Genomic DNA, 13,703 nt, shown 5'->3' on the forward strand with positions numbered 1-13,703 from the left:
CTGCGCAGCACAATGCTGCACTCCCCGACGGTGATCACCCAAATTCAAAATATCAACCTCAACGCTAACTCTGACACCTCGCTGGCGACTCAATGGGTAGCGCTAAAGGCAGTCCTCAGGGAGAAATTTATAGCGATCTGCTCTGCCCAAAATCGAGACAGAATTCACAAGAGAGTGGAACTGACTCAGAGGGTTCTGGAGCTTGAACAGCTACACCAGACAATTGGTGCCTCCCGTGCGTGGCGCCAGCTCTGCATTGAGAGGAAGCAACTTGCCGCCCTGGATCAGGACAAGGCCTAGTATGCAGCTCTCAAGCTGCATCACTCCTACTACATGGGAGGGGATAGATGTAGCCAACTCTTAGCCAATAAGCTGCGCAAGGCCAAACAGAGGCAAGGGGTCCAGAACATCCGGACGTCAGGGGGGGAACTGGTAACCAACGATGAGACCATAGCTGAAGTCTTCCGCGACTTCTATGCGGATCTTTACATGGGAGACCCTCTAGACCCAACGTAGCGCTAAGTATATTACAGATGCAGGTATGCCATCCTTGTCCCCAGCGCAGGCTGCCTACCTAGACAGAGCCATAGAGACAGAGGAAGTCGTATCTGCGATCTCCCGTCTTAAAGTTGGCAAATCACCTGGCCCTGAGGGTTATACGGCCGCCTTTTATAGGACTTTCTGCAACCAATTGGCCCCCATTTTGACAAAACTGTTCAATACTTTGAACAAACTGGAGCCATTCCGGGGGAGATCTTAGAGGCTGTGGTGGTCGTTATCCCAAAGCCGGGCAAGGATAGAACAGCATGCAGCGAGTATAGGCCCATATCCCTGCTCAACATAGAGCTTAAATTATATACTAGTATTTTAGCGGTCTGACTGGCGCCCTTTATGGCCCAACTGATTGAACCTGATTAGGCCAGTTTTATCCAGCAGAGACAGACCAGTGACAATACTAAGCGCATCCTACACTTGATAGAAAAGGCATCCCGCACCCAAGGCGAATATATGCTCCTGGCTATTGACGCGGAGAAGGCCTTCGATAGGGTGCACTGGCCTTATCTAGAGATGATCTTAATGGCAGCCGGCTTCGGCGAGAAACTCAACCCCACTCTCGAATCTTGGACTGCTATTGTTCACCTATGGCGACGGTTCGAGTCAATGGTCATACCTCTTCTCGATTTCCCATTGGGAGGGGCACTCGACAGGGCTGCCCCCTGTCGCCCCTCCTCTTTGCGCTGTACATGGAGCCTTTAGCACTTAGAGCCCGACGTCATCCTTTTATAACCGGGATCAAGTTTAGGGGGGATACCCACACCATAAGCCTTTACGCAGACGGCATCCTACGTGTCTCTGTTGGAACCCGTCACAGCTCTACGCTCCCTTTTCACGAATTGTACAGTTTTGCTCAGGGATTGGGCTTCAAAATTAATATGGATAAATCCTTGGCTTTTGATGTCTCTCTCTCCTCACTCACCCTCACTCACCTCCGGGAGGGACATCCGATGCAACAGGCATCCAGCTCGCTCCCACTATCCAGGCTACATCTGACATTAAGTATTTGAACCTCCGCACTCGCGGGGAACTAGCCTGGTGGAACCATTGCACTATGTCTTGGCTCGGTAGAATCGCGGCCATCAAAATGATTATACTCCCTCAAATTCTATGTATTTTCCAGACTCTTCCCCTCTGGCCTCCTCAGAGATGGATCCAACGGACTCAGGCGGACTTAGCGCGCTTTATCTGGCACGGCCGTAAGCCACGATTTCGACATCAGGTCGCGGTCCTGCCGCCAGAGAAGTGGGGGAGTGGGGAGACCCGATCTTCAGTCATACTTTCACGCTGTTCAGCTTAGATACCTGGTAGAGTGGCAGTGCTTGGAATCCGAAAAGCACTGGCTATTTCAGGACCAGGCAGTAGCAGCTAGACCATTACATCGGCCGGCGAATCTTTATGCCTCTTACATTACTCGCACGATTATGGAATCCTGGGACCGAACCAATGTTTCCGCACAATTTACTACCTTCCCCTCATCTCGCACACCGATATTTGGCAATCCAGAGTCCCAACCTGGCACGGACATTCGGGCCTTCCAGGGCTGGCGATCTTCCCCTTGCAGGTCACTGGGCCACCTTTTCGATTTAGATGGCATTATCCCATTCCCACAACTCAGGGAATATTATGGTCTCACAGAGACGGAGCACCTGCCATACCTCCAAATCAGGCACTGGTTTATTGGGTCACCCACCCCTATTACAAGATACCTCCAAATCAGGCACTGGGCTTTACACCCACAAATTAAACCGCAGGCCCAGCGGCTCCTAATTCCCTATGAAAAGGGGATAGTAACACGCACCTCTGACAAGAACATCATCTCCGACCTACATAAGATGCTCCTGGCTAACACCACCCATACATATAACGCGGGTCGAGCCCGTTGGGAGAGAGACCTGGGGAGATCCATGAGCCACAAAGAATGGGAGGGTATTTACCACAGTGCATGATACTCGGCCTATCATATGGGCCTCACAGAGACCCTGACCAAGATTCTCACCTATAGGTATTACACACCGGAGCGTTTACACCGCTTTGATCCCCGACGGAGTGCTCTGTGCTGGAGGGAATGGGGGAGGTGGGGACATTGGAACATGTTCTTTGGAGCTGTACCCGCATACAACCATACTGGTCACAAGTCCTTGATGAAATAGACCTACACCTTGAGATCCAGCTCCCTCGCTTCCCCTCCTATGTTCTTCTAGGTTTGCATAACCCATTGATGTATCCACTAAAGTCCCGGAAGGGCCGACTAATAGTGATTGCCCTAGGCGCAGCAATGCAGAACATCCTGATACATTGGCGTTCTACCCAATTGCCCACGCACACTGGCTGGTTTCAGAGACTTTAGCACGTGTTGGGAATGGAGAAACTCACGCTTACACTAACTGGCAGGGGTTCAGAGTTTCCTGAATTGTCACGGCCCTTCCTGACTCTCCCGGTGTCTGTGTTCTGAGAGCTGACGTGCCCCAGATACCTCCGCTTACTGCGGATTGCTGACACGCAAATCCCAAGCAAAGAGGTCACGAAACGTCGTAAACGACATAGCTGAACAGCGTTTTGCCTCTCCCTCTATCTCCTTATTTTCTCCCCCTTTTTCTTACCCCCTCTTTTTTCTTATTTGTGGTGGACGAGGGATGGGTGGGGCGGGTGACTTTTGGAGGTTGGAGGGTGGTTTGGGAATGTTCCCTCCTTTTTCTATTGTGTCAGTGTTATGTTTGTAGACTCGCTCCAAGCTTATTACCTGAGGTAACGACAAGTGCTGCGACCTTGTAGTCTCCATTGCACGGTGATTAAGGAGCAGAGGGTCTTGTTTCTCTATCTGTTTGAAAACCAATAAAAGATTTAAACCATAACTAGGAGTGGGGTAACTGGTTAAAGGAAACCGAAGGCCAGAAGTAGAAGGTGGAAAGTGGTGTTCAAAAATATTTATGTTACAAATGTACTGAGTTTTCCATAAGCAGGAATGAATTGGGAAAGTATTGGATTGGTCGATTTGTAATGGGCTCTCGTGGAATTTCAGTCATTATGGAAAATGAAGTTATACAATGGAAGACTGTTACATCAATGTGCGTAGCTGGGCACTGGGAAATTACAATAGGACATGTATGAGTGTGTGACTGTAGTCTTATTAGGTGAGAAGAGGGCTTTGATGAGGCCTGTGGTCCTGAGTGGTCCTGAGTGGCATGATAAAAAGAATATAGCAAGACAGCTGCTGTGAGGGGAGGATGGTGGCACTTTCAAGAGACTAAATCAATGAAGGTGATCTCAAAGAAGGAACCATGGAACCTCGCTCATAGATTAGACAGAAACACAGGTCAGAGATAATGTGTTCAATCAACAGATAAAAAGAAAAGTAACGCACAGTAAATCCTGTGGATGGAATGAAGAACCATAATGCATGTGACAAGCATTTAAAGATCTGAAGAAAGCCACATTACATAAGACATACATGAGTGTACAATTGAATCTCTTTTTAAGCACCTGTTGGTGAGAGGTAAGTGGGCTACCTGGTTGCAGACTGGTTGGTGCTTGATTCCAGGTTTGTGAAGGATAAATTCCAGTTGTCTGCGGTTGAAATTGGACACTCCAATGGACTTCACGAGGCCGGCATCTTTGCAAGCTTCCATGGCCTGTAGAGGTAAAAGGCATGACCTGTATTAGCAAGAACTGGGTCACCCCATATCTTCTCTGTATACTCTACTGACTGAGTAGAATCATCCTCATATCTCTTTATTGTGAAATAATGTTTACATTAGAATTGTGGCAGGAATGTATAGATACTAAAACAGAAACCATACTGGGAAAATAAGCTATACTGCAATGTATGAGACATGCGGAAAAAATGACTATGCATATTTTCAATGAATGGCACTGTGCAGTTACACAGCTAGACTTGCAAATGTATATACAACCTTTATCCATAATGAATATGTCTCGTTATCTTGCAGTCTTTTTCCCCGCAGGTAATTACAACCCGGTCGTTACAACGACTGCATTGTAATTCCGCATACAATTACCCCAAAAGTTGTAACAACGACTTGCAGGGGGGGGGGAGGGGGCACTGGATGTTGGAATAGTCTAATTTACTATTCCAACTCCAGTCTTTACGGACACTAGGGAAGGTGTTGGATTTTAAATCACCTTCTCCCTCCTCCGCAAGTCATTGCTCTGACTTGCGGAGTATTGGTATGCGGAATTATAGCGCGGTCGTTGTAACAACTGCGCTATAATTCTCTGCGGGGAAAAAGTTTCGTGGTAAACATTGTTTACCATCCACAATACCCAGCAACATTCTTACTTCTATCATGTTTTTCTGACAGCATGTAATCTCAGTCCAATACTTTCTCAACCTCATGGGTCCCACCCACATGTGTTTACTACCTTCGTCACCTACACTACCACCTCTGCTAGATACCACCTTATCTGTCTCCCCAAGGTTCATCCACATGCCACATTTCACTCTGTTTATATCATGACCACATTCGTCTTTACCATGCTGGAGTACATCCCAGTGTTTAGCACATTGGTCTCTCACACTTTTCCTTCCTAACCATGGATTAAGTCAACAGCATTACCACCAGCCCATTTACCTCCATACATCCTCCAACACCACCTTCATACACTAAGGTGGCTCTTGGTACTCAAAAACAGACCTCAATGATTGGCTCACCATAGTATAAAAATATCTTTAACACCTCAGTTCTTTTTGTCACTCACACTTAGTCCAAGCCCTCTGCTTCTACACCCCAACTGATCTTCATATTTCACACTGCTTCACTGCCCACAGCTCTCCAAGGCTTCCCTATGTAAACAGCAGGTTTTATTTTTTACCCCTGCTAGACTGTTTTACTCCTTGTCTTGAAGGCAAGGACATACCACCTCTTCTTCGAAGCTGCCTTAAAAACCACCTTCCCCAGTGAAGAGTCTCAATGGTGATGCAGTCAAGCATTGTCAGCCACACTGTCACCAATGATGCAAGGGTCCACCAGCACTGACGTGCTTAGACTGCCATGTTGTGTATAGATCAGTTGCACCTGCTTGATCCCTGCATTACCAATATCACTGTAGAGCACACAACTATCATTTCCGCAAAGGTCCCTGATTGCTGCCAGGCAAATTATCACTTCAATAACACACTGAAAATCAGCTCTGGCTGCATCCACTTGTGGTGAAGACTTCCTTGTGGGGTGATTGCTCTTATTCAGTATGTAGTATGTCTTTTAAGGAGTGCTTGAGATGCTTCTAGCATTTCATCCGGTCAGTACCACACCAAAATGCTCAGGTGCATCCACTTCAGTGCAGTGATTGAAATGATCACACACTGCAAATACCAGAAATATGCAATTAGTGTTCTTCCTTCCCCATGCATTGTTAAACAATCACTGCCAACCTCACCCTGGCAGAGATCCCCCGGATCCGCAAAAACAGAACCGGCGGGAGAGCTTTCTGCAACATTGCAGCCAAAGCATGGAACAAGCTCCCTGTGAACATCAGATGCTCCCGACCCTGCACACGTTCAGGAAGGATCTCAAGACCTGGCTCTTCGACTGACCTGGAGCCACTCTTCCCCCCCCACTCAACCCCCCCCCACGCCTAGAGACCCTCACGGTGGATAGTGCGCTATATATAAACCCCTAATTGATTGATTGATTTTATCTTGACTTATAAAGCTCATAGCTACCCTAAAGCTTCCCAGTGTTGGGAGAGTCAAAGAGAGCACCTATGGAACAAAAAAAGCCTAACATTACTGGGGAAATAGCCACGTTTCTGAATATGACCTCATCCAACTCGATCCTCAGACTGATTGGCAATTTGGCATTGAGTTCCAGAGTTTGGGGGAAAGGAAAGCAAACGACCTTCAATTCCATTAGGCCTTATAAATCCGCTGATCCTAGTCTATGTGGATCTTAACATCCTTTTCGGAACATAGCAGGTCATTAGGACTCTGACCATATGAGGTCCTTTGCCATTTACAGCCCTGTGTGTAAGACACAAAGCCTTGACTTGGATTCTCTGCTCCACAGGAAGCCTGTGTAGGGCACTCATGGCTTTCTTAGCAGATGAAATTTTGGTATTTTATAGATGTTTCTGGCTGCGGCTTTTTGCAGCATCTGGAGTCTTTTTTGGATTGTTCATGTTCTGTCATCTGTATAAGAATTTATGTACCCCATCAGCTGTATCCTGTGCACTGTTGTGGGACCAATGCTCATACATGTAATAAACCCTGGTAAGATACAAATATATGGTGGATAAAGTAGTTGGATGCTCTTTTATAGTGCCACATGGCCAACGAGGCAGTGTCTGTGTGCTTTCAATGAATGAATGAAAACTTTAAATATAAAGCACAATATCAGATTAACAATGATCGGCTTAAACTGGACAGAAGAAAGGTCACAGGGTACAACTGCTTGTTGTAGTGGTTGTGATGGTAATCTGATTTCCTTCCAACCCCCACCCCAAATCTTCTTGAATGAAACACTGTACACATTGATAAACAGGCCATTTGTATAGTGCAGCTCTGAGAATTGAATTATCCTAACAGTGTTCATCGCCACAGATGAAGTGAGTACACACAGTTTGAACTGGGCCTCATAATAACTGAATGACCTGGATTTGTAGGTTTCACAGTTGAGTCAAATTGACTGTGATTTGCCTTGTGCTCTTTGAGCTGCATTGTTTTCTGGGGATCAGTACCTTTTGTCTGGACTGCACAAGTTAGAGTTTGTAGACAGAAGTTGCTGTGTTGTTTAGCTGTGTTTGAGGTATTTCTGGAATTCATTTGTGGCTGTGGCACAGGGCTCTGAAGGACATGCCGGAAGTGATGATCAAATCGTGCCAAATAGCAAGGTTTGAGGGATGGAGCCTCAAGGCTAAGTTCCAAAGGTTTGCCTGCTTTAAGTATTATTAATCACTTGAAGGCATAAAATATACTATTTATGCAATTGGTAACATAGTCAAAGGCATGTTCACACGTTGTACTGAAGACACCCCCCAGGAAATGCAGCCAAAGGCACTTTTCTGCATCCAGTGAACATAGCCCAGATGGTAAATCAAAATGAAATGCCTTCTCCTCATGCTACTAGTAGTGGGTTTTTCATTAAGAAAGCCATTCTGGATGGAAATACCATTCATCTGTGAGCCTCGCCGGGAATTCTGAGCACTACCATTTTGGAACAGAATGGATGTTCTACTGTAATAGCTGAGAAATCACCCGGAAGTTAAAAACTGGATTTTAGGGATTCGGGTAGGTATGGGTTTTTGAGTGGAAAGAATAATTTTAGGGTTTAGGGTAGGTATGGGTTTTGGGATGGAAAGGGTATTTTTAGGGATTAACGTTGGTATGAGTTTTTGGTTGGCAAGAGGTATTTTAGAGTTTATGGTGGGGTATAGGTATTTGGGTGGCAAAGGTAATTTTAGGGCTTCGGGTGGATATGGGTTTTAGGGTGGCAAGGGAATTTTAAGAGTTTAGGGTTGGTATGGGTTTTTGGGTGGCAAAAGTATTTTAATAGTTTAGGGTTGGTATGTTTTTTTTGGTGGTAAGGGTAATCTTAGGGTATATGTATGTTCTTCAAAGTTGGCATTGATGCCTCTCATGCACTGACTGCTTACCTGTGATCGCTTTTTAATTTTAGTCGCTTGTCAATCACTGACTTATGTTGTTTAGCCATTGCCCAGGAATGGTAGAACATTTGGAATATTTCAGTCATTTGTTGACCTTCTGTAAAGAATAACTCAGGTCAGAGATGGATTTGTAAAGGTTTTGTTCATAGCAAGACAGCTAGTTTTTAAATCATGCAGTACCAGTTTGCATTGGTCACAAAGTGAACTTAGGGGCATATTTACAATTGAATGGTGAAGCGTGGCATTAAGTTAAAAATGCCAACTTCATGCTCAGCCATTCTGTAAAACGCAGGCATGCACCATATTTACAATGGTACAGCACATTCCTGCATTTCCGCTGCCGCTAAACTCAGCTGGACAGCGCCAACGCAAGCACTATTTCACCATAGTGCAAGGGTACCTGCGTTGAGAAAATGATCATTTATGGGCAGGAAGGTGTCTCTTCCGGCACATAAACAAACACTATTGGGGATTTGTAACTCTTTTGTGTGATGCAGTGTGCAGCACATATAAAAGTTGCAAATTGTCATTTTTAAAAATAATTGCATATGTGCAGGAAGGGACACCTTCAATCACATAAACAATAATTCATGGCGATTTGCTGTTTCTATAGGTGCTGCACACATAGAAACAGCAAAAACAAGGAGAAATTAAAAATTTCTCCTTGTTTCGCCATGATAAGATCAGGTCTAAAATTTAGCGCTGACTGATATTCAGGCCACCCTTATAAAAAGGGGGCAATGTCAAAATCGATGGCTCTTGCAGCAGAACACCCTCCACACACCCATTGCCCGCCCCTTTCACGCTAAGTGTTGCGTGAAAGGAGGCCTTATTTTCAAGGCGGCATTAATCCACGTTGAGCTGCCTAACGCCGCCTTGTAAACAAGACGAATGGATTATCGCCACAGCAACATCACAAAAAGTGACATTCCTGTGGCGATAAGCCCTGTTAAATATGCCCCTCTGTGTGCTCTTGTGAACCTTCTGCTCTTTTCTTCTTCACAGTTTTCTGCACATGATGTCTTTAGTGTAGGAGGATCTATAGGCCTTGGATTTTAGAAGCTAAACACATAAGACAATGTACGGAAAGTTGCACAATGGCAAAACATTCAGGCCCAGTCACTGATCTGGGTTTAATCCATCGTTATTTTGCTCACCAAGACACCCCAGTTCAGACATAGCCATAGGCAAATCAGTCTTGACCCTGTGCCTCATGGAAACAGTCCAGACTGAACTGCCAAGCCATGTCTTCCCTGGACCGGAATCAAGCATCCTAGGACTGGTTTCTGGCTATCACCCTTCATCAGCCAGGATAGCTTGACTCCAGTGGCGTAGTGAGCAAGGGACCCATGTCTGGGCATACCCTTCCCACATAGGGTGATCAGCAAAACACACAAGATGATGGACAGAATGTTGCAAAATGGCAAAACATTCACCCCCAGTCACAGATCTGGGTTTAATCCATCGTTATTTTGCTCACCAAGCCACCCCAGTTCAGACATGGCCTTATGCAAACCGGCTTGACCCTGTGCCTCATGGGAACAGTCCAGACCGAACATCCAAGCCATGTCTTCCCTGGACCGGAATCAAGCATCCTAGGACCGGTTTCTGGCTATCAGTCTTCATCAGACAGGATAGCTTGACTCCAGTGGCGTAGTGAGCAAGGGGCCCATGTCTGGGCATACTCTTCCCACATAGGATGATCAGCAAAACACACAAGATGATGGACGGAATATTGCACAATGGCAAAACATTCACCCCCAGTCACAAATATGGGTTTAATCCATCGTTATTTCGCTCACCAAGCCACCCCAGTTCAGACATAGCCATATGCAAATCAGTCTTGACTCTGAGCCTCATGGGAACAGTCCAGACCGAACTGCCAAGCCATGTCTTCCCTGAACCGGAATCAAGCATCCTAGGACCGGTTTCTGGCTATCAGCCATCATCAGCCAGGACAGCTTGATTCTGAACTGGGGTGGCTTGGTGAGCAAAATGACGATGGATTAAACCCAGATCTGTGACTGGGGGTGAATGTTTTGCCATTGTGCAACATTCCATCCATCCTCTTGTGTGCTTTGCTAATCACCCTATGTGGGAAGTGTATGCCCAGACGTTAGTCCCTTGCTCACTACACCCTGGAGTCAAGCTATCCTGGCTGATGAAGGCTGATAGCCAGAAACCGGTCCTAGGATGCTTGATTCCGATTCAGGGAAGACATGGCTTGGCAGTTCGGTCTGGACTGTTCCCATAGGGCACAAGGTCAAGACTGATTTGCATATGGCCATGTCTGAACTAGGGTGGCTTGGTGAGCAAAATAACGATGGATTAAACCCTGATCTGTGACTTGGTGTGAATATTTTGCCATCGTGCAACATTCCGTCCATCAATTGTTTTTGCATTTGTCACCCCGAGTGGGATGGGTATGCTCAGATGTGAGTCCCGTGCTCTCCATGTCACTGGAATCAAGCCATCCTGGCTGATGATGACTGATAGCCAGAAACCGGTCCAAAGATGCTTTATTACGGTCCAGGGAAGACATGGCTTGGCAGTTCGGACTGGACTCTTCCCATGAGGCACAGGGTCAAGACTGATTTGCATATGGCCATGTCTGAACTGGGGTGGTGAGCAAAATAACGATGGATTAAACCCAGATTGGTGACTGGGGGTGAATTATTTGCCTTTGTGCAACATTCCGTCCATCAATTGTTGTTTTTGCATTTGTCAGCTTGAGTGGGATGGGTATGCTCAGACGTGAGTCCCATGCTCTCCATGCCACTGGAATCAAGCTATCCTGTCTGATAGCCAGAAACCGGTCCAAGGATGCTTGATTCCGGTCCAGGGAAGACATGGCGTGGCAGTTCGGGCTGGACTGTACCCATGAGGCACAGGGTCAAGACTGATTTGCATATTACCATGTCTGAACTAGGGTGGTGTGGTTTGCAAAATAACAATGGATTAAACCCAGATCTGTGACTGGGAGGTGAATGGTTTGCTATTGTGCAACATTCTGTCCATCAATTGTTGTTTTTGCATTGGATTTTAGAAGGCCATGGCTCTAATGACAATCCACCCTGTAGTTATTTGACTGCCAAGTACACAGATTATATATCAAGTTCTCTGATAGTCCCAAATGTTTTTAGGGCGGCAAACCACAGTAGCAGTCATAGGATGAGAGTGAGTCATGCAAAAGAAGGTGAGGGAGCAGGCGTTGTTGTGCTGCACAGGAGAAGAACCCAGATTTCTAGGACAGGTAATTTAGAGGAGACTTTTCTTGATGTCATATCTCCTTCCAGGCAATTCCCCAGTGGTCATATATTTTAACAATGGGTGTTCAAATAGAATGGGGGTTTTATCTGCTTGGATCTGTATTTTTCTGAACAACCCTTTGATAAGAACGGGGCGATGGAGGGGGTCAAGCGGGTCTGTGGTGGTTGGATGATGATATGATTTATATATTTTCCATAGAACTATCTTGCCTTATGAGTCAGGACAGTCATCGATTTTGTTATGAAAATCTGTGCAGCAACATGCAGTCCTTCAGACATGCCCTTCTGCCCACATCTAACGTAATTATTCCATACCGCCCATATTTCACGCAGGTCAAATTGTTGGTAAATCCATTTTCCCTTGTCATCCTTTGGAAATGGTTCCTCTCCAACCTGCAAGAGAAGAAACATGTACATTGAATTTAACCACGTATTCACACAGGTTTTCAAAAGTTAATTTGTTCAAATGTGAGTTTAATATCAAGGATAGTGTACAATAGAAATTATTTGTGAAAGGTCTAGATAGCATCCCAGCTGCCCATGCTTGTTCTCAACTCTCCCTGTACTACTGACATATGTAAGACTCTGAATAACTGTTAAAAATTGAGGTCTCTAGTCTACAAATGGACACCATACCAGCTTATAAAAAGAAAAAGTCTTTATGTAAACCAAAGAAGACCAAATCGATAAAAATCCAGTATACATGACTCAAAATATCACTTTTTAAAGGTTTCAGCAATTCTGTCTATAGAACTCTATGGATGCGGTGATTTTGCAGAAAGTGCCTTCGATATGCCGAAATTCAAGGTGAAAAACAGCCGCAAGGGAGGAAAGCGTTGGAAAACACAGTGATACATCGGTTCGGGAGTCCCTGGGGAATGGTAACGTCCGTTCTGCTACCCACAGGAGAAGTGTTGCGTCGATTCCGGACTGCGGGGAGACGGGATGCGTTAATTTCCGAAGGCGACTCCTTTCTCAGGAAATGCATTGGAAACTCTTGTGCAATGCATAGAAATCTGGATGTGATAGAGGTCGATGCGGCGGTGGCGGCAAACATTCGCTGCATTGATTCTTTCAGCCGAAGACTGGTGATGCATCGATTTTCTTCAGCCACACAGCAGGACCTGCATCAGAGTCAGCACTGTGGTCTTGGATGTCAGAGACCCAGTGTGCTGAACTCAAGCTGCAGGGGTTCTTCAGGCCGAAAACAGGTGCTGCAAAGATTTCCTAGGCCGCATGGCAGAGGTGCGTAGAAACCTCTCCTGCATGGTTGTGCTGCATCGGAAAAACAGGTGATGCATCAATTTTGAAGTTTTTTGCAGCAGGAACCACCTCCAAGGGCCCAGAACTGGAAGTGGCACCACTTGACATGTCATAACTTCCAGCAGTGGAGTTCAGGCATGCTGCAGGTGATGTCTTTGATGGCCCGCAGACTTTCAACAGGAGACAAGCACACATAAGCCCTTGGAGCACCTTAGAAAAGCAGGATTCGAAAACAATGTCCATTACTTTCACTGCACACAAACAGAAGCAGCAACTGCAGGCCAACCAAGCAAAGCAACACACAGGAAAGGGGCAGTGCTCCTTCTGACAGCTTTTCAGCACTTCTTCTTGGCCGAGTCCTCAGTCTAGAAGTGTTCTGAAAGTCTGGGGTTATAGGTCCAATACTTATACCCCTTTTGGCATTTGAAGTAGGCATATTTCAAAGGATAGTCCTTGTAGTGTGCGGGTCCTACTACTTCCTTGTCCTGACTTGGCTCCAGATACTCTACAGGGGGGTGGAGACAGCATTGTGAGAGGCCGGCACAGCCCTATTCAGGTGTCATTGAAAACTACTCCCACCACTCTAACTGAGGAAGGCCCATCAGCCTGGTGATAGGCAATCGGATATGCAGAGAATATCTCAGCTACCTTTGTGTGACATTCTAGAGTGAATGCACAAACAACCCAGCTGAGAGTCTACACCAGAAGTTGATTCCACAGGCAAGCAGAGGCATAGGATGGTAAAGCAAGCACATGCCCACTTAGTGGCATTTTCAGACGCACAATTTAAAATCCACCTTCACTAAAGAATATGTTTTTAAATTCTGAGCTCAGAGAGCCCAAACTCCCTATTTCTAACGCTTCCCAATTGAAAGTTACACTTCTAAATTGTTACAAGGCAGCTACAATGATAACCTATGGGAGAGCCAGTCCTTACAATAGTGAAAAACGGAAATGCATTATTTCACTATCAGGACATGTAAAACACACCAG

At 45.9% G+C, this 13,703-nt stretch overlaps 1 protein-coding gene across 1 annotated transcript in view; it reads right to left on the bottom strand.

Annotated features, from left to right (window-relative positions):
* Positions 1–13,703, bottom strand: part of LOC147734749 (aldo-keto reductase family 1 member C1-like) — a 230,262-nt gene that overhangs the window by 140,506 nt on the left and 76,053 nt on the right. Inside the window, exons 5-6 of the mRNA XM_086953028.1 lie at positions 11,763–11,840; positions 4,065–4,187 (exon numbers count right to left, since the gene is read on the bottom strand). Coding sequence (XP_086809154.1) covers positions 4,065–4,187; positions 11,763–11,840 — 201 coding nt within the window. The remainder of the gene's footprint in view (positions 1–4,064; positions 4,188–11,762; positions 11,841–13,703) is intronic.

This window comes from Lissotriton vulgaris, chromosome 1_2 (assembly GCF_964263255.1).
Source record: "Lissotriton vulgaris chromosome 1_2, aLisVul1.2, whole genome shotgun sequence".
NCBI classification, from domain to species: domain Eukaryota; kingdom Metazoa; phylum Chordata; class Amphibia; order Caudata; family Salamandridae; genus Lissotriton; species Lissotriton vulgaris.